Source organism: Bacillus rossius, chromosome 3 (assembly GCF_032445375.1).
Source record: "Bacillus rossius redtenbacheri isolate Brsri chromosome 3, Brsri_v3, whole genome shotgun sequence".
Classification (NCBI taxonomy): Eukaryota; Metazoa; Arthropoda; class Insecta; order Phasmatodea; family Bacillidae; genus Bacillus; species Bacillus rossius.
In genome coordinates, this window is record NC_086332.1 from 110,654,183 (window position 1) to 110,673,482 (window position 19,300).

General features: G+C 39.6%; 1 protein-coding gene across 1 annotated transcript in view; it reads right to left on the minus strand.

Moving 5' to 3' along the window:
- Positions 1-19,300, minus strand: part of LOC134531488 (protein borderless) — a 140,455-nt gene that overhangs the window by 27,124 nt on the left and 94,031 nt on the right. The window contains exon 6 of the mRNA XM_063367197.1: positions 14,503-14,693. Within this exon, the coding sequence (XP_063223267.1) occupies positions 14,503-14,693 (191 nt within the window). The remainder of the gene's footprint in view (positions 1-14,502; positions 14,694-19,300) is intronic.

A 19,300-nucleotide genomic window follows, 5' to 3' on the forward strand; every position in this document is an offset into this window, starting at 1 on the left:
GATTCATGCTGATTGTTGCCGTATCTTCCTCCGTGTCGTTGCTCCAGTCGAAGGCTAATCCCTTTCTTTACAGCGCCCGGAAGACGTGTCGATATGTGAACATGTTCTTCTTCTGCTGTTACTTTCCGCGGTATGTTTGACCGTGTATGTTCAGTGCCGACCTGTGGAACTTCTGTGCTGTTTGTTCTGTCCCTCTGCAGGCGCCCAGGCCCGGGAGGGAGCTGCTTCAGCCCCGTCACCTGAGGGGCAGTCTGCCCGGAAATGACCTGCCTCGTCACCCACACTGCACGTTTTTGGTTGATGTTCAAACGTCACGAAAGCTCGATGACCGTCGACCTGCAGGTAGGAGGGAATGTCCTTTCGTAGAACCGTTTTAACTAGCCGAACGCCCATCTTTACCATGTAGGTGTAGTTCCTATTCCAGTATTCGTCCTGTAGAGAAAGTATTGTGCCGTACGTCGCCAACTTTTTACCGACACGAAGGTGGTCAATTTCTACCGGTAGATTCACAGCACGGACTAACTTTTGGTTCGATAATTATCTTTCTATGTTCGTTTGGATGGCTTCACCGATGACGCCAGCAGCTGTGATCTTTCCGTCTCTTGTAAGGCTTTGTCCGCGTGCATACTAGACGTAAACTTTACAAAGACACAGTTAAAATAGCCGTTAAGTTGTAGCACCTCAATGGCATCTTCAGTTACACATAATCCATTTTCTAGCCATTGGTGGATATGAACGGCACGTGGTCGAGACGTAAACGTCACGCGCAGAGTATCTTCTCACGCGACACAGACATTGCCCCGGCGCGCACCGCCGCACTCGACCGCGCAGACTCCTGCAGCACCAGGCGGACGTCTCGGCTGCTCGCGCCCGACTCAACCACTCCGCAAAACAACACTTAATACACGGTCCTGAAACATCAGTACAACTTAACTAACAAATTATGAAATAATTTAAGTCTTTCGATTGGTACAGATTAGGCATATGTCAAGCACTCAAACAAATGTAAAAATAGTGATCTGGGAAAAAAAAATTAAAACATTGAGAACGGAATGAGGAATAATATTTTTTTTATACGAAACTCTTATTTAACACAGTGTTAGTGATGGTTTCAACTACTACTAGCACCGTTAGTTCGCAGGCCGCCGCGAGCTTCACTAAGTCAACAAGACACTCCAAGGCAAAGGGTAGGAGGTTGCCAGACCTAGCTACATGACCGTGATCCCGATTTTTTTTTCCTAGCCTAAGTTAATTCTAAGTGTGTAGGGGAGGGTCCAGGTTAGGGGAGGACCTAAGTGTGTCTCAGGCCGAAGCCTATACACTCTACCATGCGGGTTTTTAACCATGCAGGACAAGGGCGCGTGCATCGTGTGCTTATTGGGGTTTACTGGCCAGCCATGGCTGCGATTGGTGCCATGACTGACGCCCCATTGGTCGCCTAGCTTAAAAGCTAGCTAATGTGACCCAGGCAAAACCTGCATAGACACAGGGAAAACCCTGGGCCGGTTCATGCGGGGATCAAATAACATGCATTACGCAAGCAGGTAACTACTGGACAAGAGGAAGAAGGGTCCAGGTAAGAAGAGTTGAAGGGGCTGAAAAATGAACCATGCTGGAGTTGGGTGCTTGGGCCTTGCGGCCCGCATTTAAATGTTGGGAACTCCTGGGTTATTATTAACCAGGGGCGCATGCACCCCCAGGGGCGGGCGACTTCACGCGTCAGCCCAGCCACAGCTGCCCAGACAGCCACAGTTAAAACAGAAGTGGGCAGACGAGCCAGTAAACCGGCTCGAACTGCTGGCGCACGGAGCGAAAGGCAGCTTGACATTGCACCATCTTCATCTTCCTTCTTCCAGTTAACAGCCAACGACCTTTCAAGCCAGGGTGGGGATAAGTCGTTCAGGCGAATGAAGTATCTTGCGAGTCGGACCCTCTTGGCCCCCAAATTCCCGGGTCGGTTGAAGGTCGCGCCGCCCAGGCTACCACTGGCTCCAACAGTGCCCTAACTTTAAGGCGCCGCCATATCTTCCTTCAGAATTCCGATGCTGTTCAGTTCCGTTGCGCGCGCGGCAGTTCACAGCTCCGCAAGTTCCAGCCCGCAGTTCGTCTTCACTTCGCATCCAGGGCACATCGAGCTCCCCTGCGGTGCCTTCGCCGACGGAACTGCTTTCTGCCGCGCGCCGAGCTACATTCAGGCTACTTTTCACCCCGATAGCCGTGATGACTCCACAGGCCGGCCATTGGTCCGCGGACTGCTATTGGTTATTCACAGCCACCCCAGCGAGATTGCAACTCTCGAGCTGGGCTCCCGTATCCGCCACCCGCGGGACGCGGTCGGTAGCAGATGGCGCTGCTAGGCCGCCTCCCGTACGCACACAAAACCCGCACGCACTGCCAGCCTTCGGTTACCCAATAGGGCGCAGGGAACTCCCAGCCAACAGCCCGCGAGAGAGATGCGCACGCCCCGAGAGACGACCGCCGACCGTGATCCCGATCATAGGCTTCAAGAGGCAAAACGCCCGAACATAGCCGAATCCTCACGATTGGCAAACCAACAAGTCATCAATTTGTAGTCCTATAAGAATAACACTGTACCAGAAGAAACATTACCTACTGCTGTGGCTATATTTACACATTGCTGTCACTGTCATTTTCTACAGATTTGGTGCACACTTGCGGGTAATACTTATTACAAAAAACACATAAAACATATGTTCTGTTTACATCACGTGTATTGTGTCAATTTTTTTTTTTTTTTAACAAAGACATAGAGAAGCAGATTTCGTTTTACATCTTGGAATGCGACTCGTGGTTCTATCATTTTTGCGGCATATCAAGGATATTTCAACATGTTAGTATACTTTGAAGCACTCATTTGGTGAAAAACTAATGAATGTACTATATAATGGCATCTTCGTGCGATGTTATTTCCCGTTGTTCTTGTAATAGAATATGGGAATTTGCAAATATTTTTATGAAAAGTTTAACCTGACGATAAAACGACACATTGCATGGTTAACACTTTCCACTTTCCACTTTGGTGGAATGAATTTTAGGGTGCAAGTCGCTTTGTCACTATCACTGTGAAAAATATCATCATGAAACGCGCAATACGTTTGTCCATCCCAATAATCAGTAATCAGTGATGCGCATACATTTATTTATATTTTAAACATAGGATGCAATAAATGTTTTCAAATACCGTCTATAAAGTTTAAATAAACACGACTTTTCACATTATGGCAAGAAAACACCACACGATAGTGTTATGTTTGTCCCCACACTCCAGTCACAGGCTTCAACCACTGTTTGTGTCTCATTGGGCCTGTGAATAAGTACTACATTTGCGCAGTTTGAGAAGTATCTTCGCAATAACCCAAGATGAGCAATACATAACTGTATTCCAATTCAGGCAACTCTTTGGCGAAGCCTATAGCCAGGCAGCATAACAGCCTATTGCAATCAACGGTTTTCGTAAATGTGGATTAGAGTCAATAGATCGACACGTCTTTAAAGATCATGATTTTTTGACTGCAGACATGACAGATGTTGCTCTTGCTGAGCCGGAAACACAACTAGATAAGATCAGCAAAGAAAACGATACACCTGAAAGAGAAGAGTTTCCAACAGTTCTGCAAGATACCTTGGAAGAAACACCAGCAGTGACGCCGCAAATGTTGGATGCACCAGCAAACACATTAACGCCGCCAATGTTAGATCCACAACAAAGAACATAATTCACAGCTACGCCTAAAGAATTGTTTCCGATTCCCAAGGCATTGACTTAAGGGGACCGGGAATGCCCTATCTTGACAGTGTTAAAATTAGCATCTTAATGTCCCGTTTTCTCAGGATCCTTTTGTCACAGCATGTTGAAATTTTTTTTACGTATTCATGAAGCCTTATTTATGGAATAGACATAAGGAAATTGTATTGTGTTGTGGTATAATTGGGGGGGGGGGGGGGGGGGAAATATTTAGCATTTTAAAATTTTTTTACAAAATTTTATCAAAATTTTTTGCAATAACATATTTCTAATTAATTTAGAAAAATAATCTTGTGTTAAAAGTCGCATAATCATACTAGCAATTTATGTTCCAAGTTTCATTATTCTATCTCGAATAGTTCCTGAGAAAAAGGGGCATTTGCAGAGAAAATTTTTATTTTGAGAAAAATGCATTTAAAGTAAATACTGTATACAATACAATCTCACTTAACATTCTAATACATTCCAGCTCCATATGATGGCTCATCCGGGTCTTCTTGCTGCTCATACAGATCCTCCAACTTCCGTTTTGCTGCATTCCTCTTCTGCCTGGCTTTCATTTCAATATTTTTCACCACACGCTTTGCTTCGTCTATTCTGTAGCTGTCTAGTCTCTTCATTGCTTCCACACAATTTTTACCAGGAGGGAAACCCAATCTTTCATACACATGACACACCACCAAATTTCCATCATTGAATGATGCAACAGCATCCCACACTCCAAAATGCAAGGTACGGAAACCAACAAATGTAGTTTTGGGAAGTCTGTTCCAGATAACACTGTTTACACTCTCATTTGGATTTTGTGTCCTTCCATGTAAACATTTCTTCAGCAACTCGGGCTCACTTAGGTCTCTAAATATGGGTTTCATTTCTTCAACCACGACACGAGGAAGGTGAAAGTGATCAGCATGTTTATAACATTCTCCTTTACTCTTTGCACGCTGATATTTACACCAACTTTCTGAACCCTTAGGACAGAGTCCATGCTGGGGGTCTTCATCCGATGATAGTAAATGGAAATACTCTGCCCATACACTCTCTCTCATTCCTTGAAGATTATTTGAATTTCTTCTTATTGCCAAACCATAATATTTTTGAATGTCCGCTATGGCTGAATCAGTAACTCGTCCTCGGCCACCAAAAACTTTACCATCTTCTAGTTTCTTTCACTGCAATTTGATTTTCAAATTTTTCAACCTAGTACCCATCATCTTTTGTACATGCCCTAAGCATTCTAATTTTGATACTGTTTTATCGCCATAAGGGGCAGCCTGAAGAACAGCTTTGTGTCCCTTGCAATCACCATCACCTAAATAGTTTGTATATCGTACATTGTACTGTGATATGGATCGAATGAAAATGTTTACAACACCAGAAACCTCCATGCCACCAATAGTGCTTTTGTAGTTTGCAGTGCATGCTTCTTCATGTTGACCTTTTAGTTTATCCTTGCATGTACAGTGCTTTGATAAAATGTCTACATCTATAACTTTACCAGTATCAACACTCGTACATGTTACAACACCATGCAGTGAAACATGCCCTCTACGAGCTGGAAAAATACCAACATCGAAAGAGGGAAAAAATATCTTTCTAACTATAAAAGTCCCAATATAATAGCATTTTAAAATAAAAAGTTATTGAACATTGAATTTTGTAATTGCTTTCGTACTTTGATGGTTTTTCCTGAAAATCACAACTTTTAAATTATTATTTTTAACTAAATTATTTTAGTATTTACCCTTAGTGTAATATGTCAATTTAAAGCTAACATTCTGAAGAAAAAAAATCTGCAAAAATATAAATTTTTTTTTTTAAATAAGTTCATAATTCCCAGTCCCCTTAAACAAAACTAAAAACTAAACAGAAAGAAGGGTCGTACGGTAATCTTAACTATCAGTCCACATGAAAAAGCCTTGCAAGAAGAAAAAAAACAACGGGAACAAAATTAAGCACCATTGCGGGTTTCTAAACCTGCTACTATTCCAAAAAATAATTCTAAAACTAAAATTAAGAAACTTTCCAAAAATGATCACAAAACACGACCCATAATGCTTTTACTGCAAAGAAGTTTGGTATAAGTCAAAACATGAAGATGCTTCATGCGCGGGTTTGATGACGATGATAATGACTTTCTTTGAGAATTTTTTTCTTAAGATTATTTGTGTGTGATTAATGAAAAATGAAAAAAAAAGAATAACTAAGAAACTTTGAGTCCCTTTGTCGCTTTTTATTATTACCTGAGTCAAATTTGATTAAAACTTGAAATAATATGAAAATAATTACTTTTTATTGTGACGATTATACTTTACCAGCTTTGTGGGTTTATGTAGGCCGCTTTACCCAACCTAGGTAGGTAAAGTGTTCCATTTCCCATTTCGGCTTTAAACTTAAATTTTATTTTATAAAACAAGTTGGTATAAGCCCAAATAAGAATTTGATATCAAAATTACGTTAGTTTGAGAGAATATATTAATAAAGTAACGTATAAAATGTTGATCTTTATCCAATAGGCAGTCATTCAGGCTTTAGGGTGGCCACTTTACCCGACCTTCCCTTATGGATTTAGGTTCATACACGTGGGTCCGCCGTCTTCCTGTGAACATTTCGTTTCATGGTGCTCGCGCATCGTAAAACTTCACACTCATCATTTTAAATAACGCGCCTAAATAAATATAATTTCAAAAACTAATTTTCTTCTAAATAGTTTACACACAAGCACTTTACTTCAGATATGTAAACACATAAATACTCATAAATCAATTATGGCCAACCCCCCTTATACCGGGGTAGTTGCACACGTCCGCACTCGCCACGCCAGTCCCGTATACGCGTCACCACTGCCATGCTGATATTGAAAGTGTAGTAAAATTAAATTCAACAGACGCGCATGGACTGGTGTAACATTTGGCCAGTGCGCAAAATAAATCATTAGCATGCTAAATTTACCGACAGTCCTGCATAACCTATTGTGATAGTTACAATAATGAATTACCAAAAATAAGATACTCAAAATTAAGTACTGTAAAAGGGTAAAGGGATCTAAAAGGTTAATTCGAGATATCATTTAAATTGCTATAATTGAATTCAACGCATGTAGCGACATTTGTATACAGACACTCTTACACTAAACTTAATTATATTCCAAAGTCCCACAAAGTCTATTATGGAGGAGGGGGGGGGGGGAAAAACGAAATAGTGACGTCCTTCAGTCTAGATAAATTCAACCAGCAATTCCCGTCGCCGCACTCTGTCTTTCAAACACGTCTTCCATAAGTCATTCCAGCCGGGTAAAAAGTGCAAAATCCAGTTCTCGCACTTACTTGTTACTGAAGCATACCTCTGTAGTTGGTGACTGCCGGGGTCGGGTGTAAACCCCACTCACTTTTTAGCGCCTCTTGCATCGCGCTGTATCGGTGGCCCGTGCACTAGGCCCTCAAATATCGCGTTCTCGTATACCACCACTTATGTTGCTTCGCCCAAGGTGTCGTGGCGTTACCGTCAAATTAAATCTTATTCACGTAACGTAACACTCATTACTCATCGCTGGGATGCAAATTCTACTATCCACCGAGTACTTCCGCGGCCGGCGGTCAAACACACACTCTCCCTCCAAACAGCAGCCGTCGCCTCCCCTTGTCACGTCAGCTGACGTCACCCCCCTCCTCTACTACCACCCCTCACTCCGCTAGATCGTTCTGGTTGTTTCTTGCAAGTCCCACTCCAGAATAAGGGTACTTAACGTAAAATAAAAAGGTATACGATTAAAAAGTTACAATGAATAAATAATAACATACACCATTAAATAATATAAACACATAAATAATGTTATTAAAAAAATTAACTCATCTTAAAATAAACTTTACGCAAAATAAAGGTAATAGTAATAACCAAGACGACTGAGGCCGCCACAAGTGGCCTCAACCACCCCGACAAAAAAAAATAAAAAAAAATATAGATAACTTCCTTGAGCCCTTTAACTATCAGGTCCGCGACACGTAAAGCACAAAGAAAGGGCAAAAAGCACGACCTACAGCCAAAGTCTCAAAAAAGTTTTACATCACCCAAAAACTAAATTGAACTTTAAACGAGAAAAATACTAAATAAATTAATTATTACAGAATAAGAACTTACAGTTTATAAAATCTGGAATAACATTAAAAGCTTTAAAGCTACGATCCTAAAGGGTACTAACTTCCAAAAAACCCATTCGGAAAACAAACCCTTTTAAACAAGTGCTGTAGCCATCCAAAAAATCTTATCAAAAATATACGTATATAAAATGGCTAATGCAAAAATAAATGCAAAAGGCAAAACGTATCCTAAACATTACATACTAAAAATCTAAAATTTTAAAACACCAAAAAAGGATAACAATAAGCTTATGCCACATAGTTCCTTAACTTATTAAAGCAAACATTACAATGTGGATGTTTTAACAATTGAAGATACAGCGAGACTCATTTTACTGCTTTTAGATGGCTAATGTGAGCCTTCTTTACTCTTAAGTTCTCACCTACTTTCTGTAATAAGACCGTCACTGGCCCCAAAAATTTGATTATCCGATAAGGCCCACCAAAGGCAAATTCCAGCTTGGCAGTACGAAATTTACTTTTATCACTCAAATGATGTTCACGACACCACACCTCCTCCCCCACCGCGAAAGGATTTGGAGTCCGACCTTGGTTATACTGCGAGCAAATTTTCTTTCTAGCCTTTTCTAAATTCATCGCTACATCTGTCCATACCTCTTCCAAACGTCTAGGACTATGAATACTCAAAGTTTCCGGGTGTATTCCCCATACATTTAACAGAGGATGGCTCAAATCTCTCCCTAAAAACAACTCCGCGGGAGTATGTTGGGTGGAGTCGTGTTTATTCAAATTAAAGGCCATGTTCAAAAATTGCAGATTTTCATCCCATCTCCTATGCTCCTTTTGACTAAAAATAGTTAAAGCAATCTTAATATTTTTATTTACCCTTTCCACCTGGTTCGGATTCGGGTAATAAGGGCTCGTAGTGAAGTGTTTGATACCCCAACTAAAGCACATTTGCTCAAAAACCTGGCTTGTAAAATAGGTGGCATTATCAGTCACTAAACTTTCAGGAGCACCAAACAAACCCCATACTCTCTCAATTAAGGCACTGACTACACGGCCACTAGAAGTACCACCCAAAGGTAAAAAAAAAAAAAACTTACTAAACCCATCAACCAAGTTCATGAAGTATACATTTCCTTTTAACGACCTGGGTAAACGCCCAAAGATATCTAGAAAGACACGTTCCCATGGACGTTCAACCCTTTCCACCGCATATTCCCCAATTTTAGTGGTACGTGGCTGTTTCGCGACCTGACAGACCCGACAACTTTTGACATACTTCTCCACATCTTCCTTCATATCGGGCCAATATAAGGACTCGGAAATCTTCACTAAGGTTTTCTGTATTCCCCCATGTCCTCCTACCACAGAATCATGATAATACCGTAGAACTAAATTTACTACTGATTGGGGCACAAAGGCCTTCCTCTTACCATCTTTCACATAATATAACAATCCCTTAAAAAAAACAAAATTCTTATACCGTGATTCTAATATTCCTTTCTTAATTTTCTTTACTTCCCCATCCTCCTCTTGCCACTTCCGTAAGTCTACAAAACTTTCAGGAAATTGCCCCAATACATTGCAACATTCATCATCTACTACCCCTTCTTCCTCATCCTCATTCTGAATAGGCTTATTCGATTCCTCCTCTTGCAGTCCTTCAGCCTCATACATACGAGATAAGGCATCGGCGACAGGATTCTCGTTTCCTTTAATGTGCTTAATCTTAAACCTGAATCTTGTTAACCGCATTACCCATCGACCTATTTTTCCTAGTTGACGAGGATGGGTAAACAACCATGTGATAGCTTGATTATCGGTACACAGATCAAATTCGTCATGCTCAATAAAATTTTCAAAATGCTCTAGGGCGTAAATGCATGCCAATGCTTCTTTCTCGTATACACTATATTTCTGCTCGTGTTTATTGAGCGTACGGCTTATATACATCACAGGTTGTAATCCTTTCTCCCCTTCTTGTAAAAGCACCGCCCCTAAGGCAAGGCTCGAAGCATCTACCTGTACTACAAACCTTTTGCTAAAATCGGGCAATATCAAAACCGGTGGATTAGAGATAGCTCTTTTTAACTCTCTGAAGGCGTGATCCTGCTCTTTACCCCATTCAAATACAACTCCTTTCTTTTTTAGGTGATTTAGAGGACTGCTTAATTCAGCAAAATGGGGGATGAAACGACTAAAAAACCCAATCATTCCAAGAAACCTCATCACCCCCTTTACATTTTTAGGTGGGGGAAATTTCACAATTGGGGCTAATTTTTGGGGGTCCATCTTCATCTTTCCATCTCCTGCGATAAAACCTAGAAAGTGTATTTTCTTTTGCGCCCAACAAATTTTTTCGGGGTTCAAGGTGAAACCTGCTTCCCTTAGTTTACCAAGTACGACACGCAAATGTTCCAGGTGTTCATCAAGGGAATTTGAATATATGCATATATCATCCAAAAAGCTCATGGCAAACTTATATTGTACATTCTGAAGTAATTTCCCCAATATTCTAGATAAGCATTGCGCACCAAAATTCACCCCAAAAGGGACCCTCTTCCACTCATAGTGCCCCCATGGGGTTACGAAACCTGTGTACTTTTGACTAGCGGGTTGCAGCAAACATTGATGAAAGGCGGCATTCAAATCTAGAATGGTAAAATATTTGGCTTGGCTTAAATACTGGAAAATAACCTCAATTTTAGGCATGGGGAAAGGATCTACCCGGATCTTTTGATTCAACATTCTATAATCAAGAACCAAACGATATTCACTAGGTGTTTTCTTTTTCACTCAAAAGGCGGGAGAAGCATAGGCGGAGTTAGATTCGGTTATGATATCTTGTTTAAGCAAGTCCTTAATTATAGCCCTAAAGGCTTGCATTTTAGATGGGGCGCATTGGTAAGGGGCACACTTTACTGGGATTTCATCGGTGACTTTAATTTCATAAGGCTCCATAACACACTTTCCTACTTTCTTGGTAATAACGTCCTGAAACTCATTAATAATTCCCTGAATTTTCTCAATTTCTTTTTCACTAAGCCTTTCTCTCGCCCCTTCAATTCCACCACAAATCACCTTTCTTTTCCCCAAGGGTTTCACTAAACCTACTTTAAACCGGGGCTCAAAACCAAAACACAACTGTTGTTTCTTACAATCGATTACAGTTCGGGTGTCGCTTGAAAAATCCAAACCTAAAATCATCTTACAAATAAGGTCGGGGATTACATAAAATTCACGATCCCACAAAAATTTCTGAATTTTAATATGCAATTTAACCCTCCTATTACTTTCTCGGACTTTCCCATCAGCTAGCTGAATAGTTATCCCCTCCTCAATAAGGTCACTTCCCTTTTTAACTAATTTGTTTTGTTTACAATGCTGATAAAACTCCCAACTTATGAAACTCTTACTCGCTCCCGTATCGACTAAGGCCTTTATTGACTCTGGGCCCACTTTAACAGAGGCATAGAAATTGTTAGATTCCCGCATGACCATTACTCTATGCTTATCTTTAAATCTAAAAAGATTATCCTGCCGTTTTAGCCTACACTTCGGCGACCTATGGCCGCTTTTCCCACAATAGCCACATAATTCACATTTCCGCCGCTGTTTACTACATTCTTTACGAAAATGTCCAAATTCTCCACAATAATAACAAATAACCTCTTTATTATTATCGTTACTGTTATTCTTAATATCCCCGTGCCCCATAGATCCCTTTGAACGCCGCCAACAAAACTGTACCAAATGCCCTTTTTTCATACAAAAGACACATTCTTTTTTACTGCTCTCCCCATCTCTGTAATGATTATTGCCTTTAATCACTTCAACCTGATTTTTAATCCCTCCCATACAAACCATAGGATCAGGAACCGACTTTGAGTAAGGATCATGACCTGTCACTCTCGCATACTCTTCCTGTACAAATTTTATATTATCGACCTCTACAGCCCATTCATGTAATTCTTCTAAATTCTGTGGCCTCTTAATAAAAGAACATTCTCTCCTTATATCCGGACGCATGTTTTCAATAATCATATCAATGATTTCCACTTCAGAAAATTCTACCCCAAACAATTTTATATTTTGTAACACATCCAACATAAATACAGCCACCTTCTCGTCGGGTTTCTGAAAACGTCCAACCCGTTTGTGTATTAATCCCAACTTGACCCACTTAGGACATAAATTCCGCCATAATAACTCTTTAACCTTTTCCCAACATAACTTATCTTTTACGCCACGAGTAATAATATGACGCGCTAACCCATAGCTTTTACCAATTACGCTCCTCAACAACTGCGAATCATTTTCAAAAATATAACTTTCTTGCACCCGATCCACTTCCCAGCAAAACCTTATTAATTCATCAATCGTATTTTCTTTCAACACCGGAAACTTATCTAAGTCTTTACCAAAATAATCACACACAATCCGACCAGCCAAATCCTCCGCGGGGGGTTCTACCGCACATGCAGATACCAACATATCTCGCTCCTTTTTTAAATTATACTCCGCCCATAGCAATTCTAAAAACGGTACATCATCATCAGCTGTTACATTTAATCCCGCTTCCCGTAAACATACCACCAAATCTTCGCGTTCCAAACTTGAATTCAAAGGTTTATTTAAGGTATCCATTATGCTTGAAAACGTAATTCTCGCTATCACTGCAAAAACCAATAACAAGACTGCTGTAGCAGAGTGGCGCACCTGTGGCCAACCCGCCTTATACCGGGGTAGTTGCACACGTCCGCACTCGCCACGCCAGTCCCGTATACGCGTCACCACTGCCATGCTGATATTGAAAGTGTAGTAAAATTAAATTCAACAGACGCGCATGGACTGGTGTAACATTTGGCCAGTGCGCAAAATAAATCATTAGCATGCTAAATTTACCGACAGTCCTGCATAACCTATTGTGATAGTTATAATAATGAATTACCAAAAATAAGATGCTCAAAATTAAGTACTGTAAAAGGGTAAAGGGATCTAAAAGGTTAATTCGAGATATCATTTAAAGTGCTATACTTGAAATTAACGCAGGTAGCGACATTTGTATACAGACACTCTTACACTAAATTTAATTATATTCCAAAGTCCCACAAAGTCTATTATGGAGGAGGGGGGGGGGGGGGAACGAAATAGTGACGTCCTTCAGTCTAGAAAATTCAACCAGCAATTCCCGTCGCCGCACTCTGTCTTTCAAACACGTCTTCCATAAGTCATTCCAGCCGGGTAAAAAGTGCAAAATCCAGTTCTCGCACTTACTTGTTACTGAAGCATACCTCTGTAGTTGGTGACTGCCGGGGTCGGGTGTAAACCCCACTCACTTTTTAGCGCCTCTTGCATCGCGCTGTATCGGTGGCCCGTGCACTAGGCCCTCAAATATCGCGTTCTCGTATACCACCACTTATGTTGCTTCGCCCAAGGTGTCGTGGCGTTACCGTCATATTAAATCTTATTCACGTAACGTAACACTCATTACTCATCGCTGGGATGCAAATTCTACTATCCACCGAGTACTTCCGCGGCCGGCGGTCAAACACACACTCCCCCTGCAAACAGCTGGCCGTCGCCTCCCCTTGTCACGTCAGCTGACGTCACCCCCCTCCTCTACTACCACCCCTCACTCCGCTAGATCGTTCTGGTTGTTTCTTGCAAGTCCCACTCCAGAATAAGGGTACTTAACGTAAAATAAAAAAGGTATACGATTAAAAAGTTACAATGAATAAATAATAACATACACCATTAAATAATATAAACACATAAATAATGTTATTAAAAAAATTAACTCATCTTAAAATAAACTTTACGCAAAATAAAGGTAATAGTAATAACCAAGACGACTGAGGCCGCCACAAGTGGCCTCACAATATATACACATAAACTCATATATAACCATATCGTGGGTTTATTGAAAATAGTTCGTAAGTCCACTATATGAAATCTTCTATTAAAAAAAAAAAGGTTATGTGAAGAGGTCTTCGATTTCCAGAAGAAGGGAGGAAATGCAGTGCATATTTACTATGGATGTTTCTACGTAAAATGTTTTAGCAAGTACAATTTTTCGTCTCGTTGTTGATAAGAAAACCCCAGGTTTTTAGAAAATAGACCAATATTTTTTTTTAAATAGCCCCTAGATGTATACTCATACATACACATAAGCATAAGCTCTACATAAACATTAGTATATTGATCAAAACAATTAGGGGATCAGACATGATGTGTTTTCAGCAGCAGTATGCGCCATGAGCGGCGTCCATTGACAGCCGTCGGAACTCTGTAACAGGCTGTAACGCTACTGCAACGTGCCTTGCAAACAACAGGACGCAGGGGATCATGTGCACGCAGGTGGCCTTATGCACTTAGGCACATGGCGTGTGTACAATAAAGCACCGTAACTTGGCGGAGGAACATCTGTATTCCGATGAGTCGTGATTCAGTATAGAACCCTATAGTCGACGTGATCTCATCTGGAGGGAACGAGTAACAAGAAACAACCAAGCAAGGAACTGGTGTTATTTCACTATTTCTGTGCGAACCCCTAATTATCTTGGCAGTGTACATGAACACAGAAGACACACACAGGCAGACTACGAAGAGGAGGAGTGATGGTCGTGGTACCTGCTTGAAGTAGAGGGAGCCGTTCCTGCTGTAGAAGACCCCCTGCACGTTGTAGGGGTCGTAGAGGAAGCCATCCTTCTCCCAGCGCAGGCGCAGCAGGGGCGGGTTGGCGCGGAAGTTGCACTCCAGCACCCCGGGCCGGCCATGCGGCAGGTACACCTCGGCGGGGCCGGGGAGCGCCTTCGCCTTGTCTGCAAGCAGCGTCGCCGTGTGTCTGCCGCATTGCATCCCCCACCCGCGTTGTCAGCCACTCTGTTGGAGCCTGTTGTTCTCTGGTGTTTACAATTGTATTCGGTTGTATATAACTGGGTTCTGTTGTAAACAGTTCTGTTGTTTGCTGTTATATTTTAATGACTTCCATTGCTTGATTTTGTGTTTTGTTGGTTTCTGTTGAAAATCATTCTGTTTTTTATTTGTAACTTAGTGATTTCCATTGTGTTCTGATATGTTATGCTGAAAAACAATCTGTTTGGGCCTGTTGTTTTCTATTGTTTTTATTGTATTCTTTTGGTTTTTTAATATCTGTTGTAAATATGTCCATGGTTTTTCAGTGTTTTACATTGTATTCTGTTGGTTTCTGTTGTAAGGCATTATGTAGATTTCTAATGTTTTTCATTATATGCTCTGGTTATTTTTTTCTGCTTTAAATCATTGTTTTGTTTTCTACTGTTTTCAAAATTACTCCGTTCGTTTCTGTTTTAAATCACTTGTTTTAAATCGGATGTTTTCTAGTATCTTCGATTATTCTTTTTTTAGTTTTCTGTTGTAAGGCATGATAATAGTTTGAGTGGCATTTGTGTGTTTTTAATTGTAATCTGTTGTGTATTTTTTTTGTAGTAGGGATTTCTGTTTTGTCATGTTTTATTTTAGTGACTTCTATTTTAATTAGTTGTATTTTGTACTTTCTTTACTAAAAACCAAGAAGAAAACACTAGAAAAACATTAGAAATCACCAATATAAAAATAATACCACAGAATTTAATCAAATAAATTAATGCAACATAACGGAACAACAAGAATACAAAAAAGACTACAATTGAAAATCTCCTAAACAAAAGAGTTTTATGTAAAATCTAGTACACAAAAACCTATAGAATACAATGGAAATCATTAGAAAACATCAAACAAAAAAATAGAATGGAATAACAAAAAAAATTCAAGAGATAATAATAGAAAACCACAGACTGCTTTAAAATAGACATAACAAAAACTAACTCAATACAATGGACAACTCCAGAAAAAAACAGGAACCAATGGTATGACTTACGAAATTAATGAATATAATAGAAAACAAGAGTGCATGACACATAATAAAACAAAGCTGTGCAACAGAAAAAAACCACTAGAAACAACAGTAACCAATATAATGTCTTAAAAAGAAACAGTCATAAACCAACAGAAAAAAGAGCCAGAATTTGTAAACAACACATCCCAACAGAGTGACTTACAAAAAACCTAACAAATTAAACCAGAATAAAATGAAAAACATTAGAAAACAATAAACTTCTAAAGATTAACTTCAACAGAAAACAACAAAAAACAACAGAATAAAATAAAAGTCAGTCATGGGGACTGTCGACAGAAGTGAAAGCCTAAAATGTTGTTTTTAAATGTGTAATATTAAATCATTTATACGTTAAATGTACGCAAGAAAATGATTTTGTTATTATACCACTAGCATGTCGGTGACGCGAACCCATAAGTTTTGCCCCTACCAATAATAAGTTCAATACTAGAAGAAATGAAGTTTCTTCATGGAAAGAATAAAAAATTATTATCTTAAAACCACAAATAATCAACGATATCTCTAATAAATCAATAACCTGACATTTGAAGAAATTCGCATCGTAAATAAATAAACAAAAGAAAAAAAACAACTAACACGTCACGTGACCATGTCGATGACGACTTACACGAATTTACTCCCTATCCAAACCTTCCTATAAAGTTTTCACTTCAAAAAAACTTTCAAAAATAACATAAAATAATATAATGCCTTACAACAGAAACCTCAAAAACCAAAAGAAAACACTAGAAAACAACATACTGCCTTACAACAAAAAACACTACAAAAAACATACAGGTTTGAGAAATAAAACAGTAAAATTACACTAAAAATATATTTCATAATTTCTGCTCTACTACAAGTAGACAGATAGGAACAAAAAAAATTATATTTTAGTGCGGAGAATATGTTTGATCTCAGCTGCAATGGATACACTTGACTAACTGTCAATCCGCTACCTTTTCCCTGATATTCTTCATCTTTGCTACAGATTTTTTTTTTTTCAATAACACAAATTACAGCCACTTCTTCATCATGTGGTAAACAGCAATATTCGTCGTATTGAAAGCTCTTTTGCACATCTCGTCTTGAAATGGCTCAGGTTTACCTTAAGTACATTCCAGCCACAAATTATACTTCACTACCCGATCGTATTTCAATACTTCTTCAAGTTGTTAACAATATCATTCTTGGCAACAGTAAGAAAGGTTCAAACATATCTTAGTGCAAGAGGGCTGTTCAGGTAATAAAAGTCTTTACACATTCCACGAAATGCTGAATTTGCAAGTAGAATCCATTATAATTTACCTGTAATGCATCAAGCACAGTCTTGGGTTTAGTCTCATCTACATACTTCATCGCAATCGGTTGCTTATGTGCTTGCACGCATACGAGTCTTCAACATTAACCCATGAGTTTAAATGTCTGCAGGTAGTTACACAGGAGGTACACGAACTTCACCTATACAGATTTCGCGTGTCGTCTCAAACAGCCAATACGAGTAAACCACTCATGACACTCATCACAGCGAACCTTCAAACATGAATAATTCTTCGCGCATTTACTCCTATCATGTCTTCGTGCATCATGGACAAATGCAAACGACATAACGCAGTATCTGCAAGAATTCTAATGTAACTAAATAATTATCAATTACCGGTGTACTATTATAAACATCAATGCATTGTTGTTGTAGCGAAACATTTACTCTGCCAAACAGCAGGGCCTTTGCACGTATTCAAGTGTCTTTTAACTTATCATTTCTTGTAAATTGCTTGCGACACTTTTCACAGCCAAACATTAGACGAGAAAGATTTTTAGTATGTTCTCTCTTTTCGTGTCGAAGCAAATAACTGTTGTTAAAGAATATCTTGTGACAGTGACGACACCGATGCTCGTTAGTTGTCGACTAATCACTAACAATTGAAGTCTCTCTCGCTGGCGAAAAATCACTCATCGAGGTTTCCTCTGCAGCCGGTACCTCAGCAGTCGGTATCGCAGATAACAATAGGATCTGCGTCGCCGTCAGTGTTGCCACCATCGAGGTCTCCGCTGCCATCGTCGTCGCAGCCATCTGTGTCCCCGACGATGATGCTAGACCTTCCACCAAGATCTCTGCAGTAGTTGGTGTCACTGCCACAGAGGTCTGCGATGCTGATGGTAGACAGTCCATCAAAGTCTTCATTCGGAAACCAACTAAATATCAGGAAATGTACTGAAGAGAGCCTATTCGCAGTGCACCATGTTCAGAGTTGGAAAGAAGGTCCCTGTGGTCTGGGACTCGCTTATACACCCACGGTCGCTGAAATAATATGTGAGTCAAAACATGATCCCTTTATGCGAGTCCAAACAACATTCAAAAAAGGAGGCACATTAGGATAAACATTCATCGAAAATGAAGCACATTAAAAAAATAAGCACATTAAACAAAATAAAAGGACACCCAATACACACACAGGACACTAAATGGACACACATTACACACTGTACACACAGTACACACACAGTACACGCAATAGACACACAGTACAAACACAGGACACGAAATGGACACACAAGACACAGTTTACACGCAATAACCATCAACGAACACGCAATACACATAGGATACTCAATGAACAAGCATTACACACACTGTACAAGCAATGGAAATATAGTTCACATACTGAACACACATTACACAAACATAGGACATGCATTGCACACACAAAAAACATGCAATACACACACAGGACACGCAATGAAAACTCAATACACACACTGGACACTTATTTGACAGAAAGGATGAAAATTCAACTTAGTATGATACAATATCATCGCAGGGATACATTAGTAGTATATAAATGTATGTCCTGCTACTGGTTCCTGGTTGTGGATTGTGGATGGGGTCAATGATCGACCGACCCCTTTGACGTTACAGCGGCCATATTGTACTCAAAATTCCTCAGAATTCCTCAAAAATTGCTCGAAATTCCTCAAAATTCCTAAAAATATCCTAATTTCGATGGGAAAAAAATCCTGTTTTTGAGAAAAGTTTCAATTTTTTTCCATAAATAATTCCAAAATTCAAAGTTTGGATCGCTTCAAAAGATTCTTGCCTTTGAAAGAACCCAGATTTAAAAAAAAATTGCTTAAATTCCCCATTGTCAAGACTGCATAGGCCGCCGAGTTCCTGAATTTGACCTTGACTGTAAAAAAGAAATGTTCAAAGTTTGACCAAAAACTTCCGATAAAATTCACAAAAATTAAAATTCCCTATCAACTAGCCTCCCTAAGCTACCGAGTCCATGAGCTTGACCTTGCACGTAATTTATGACTAAAAATTACGTTAAAATACGAAAAAAATATGATTAAAAATGATTTATTTAGATTTTTAGTTACTTAATCGATTTCGGTCCTCGCTTCGATTCCTGGCGAGAGTAAACATTTAATTTATTAATAAAAAATAAAAATATATGTTTATTAGAATTAACAGAAGTTTCGACATGGAGAAAACCAACAAATTATTGACAG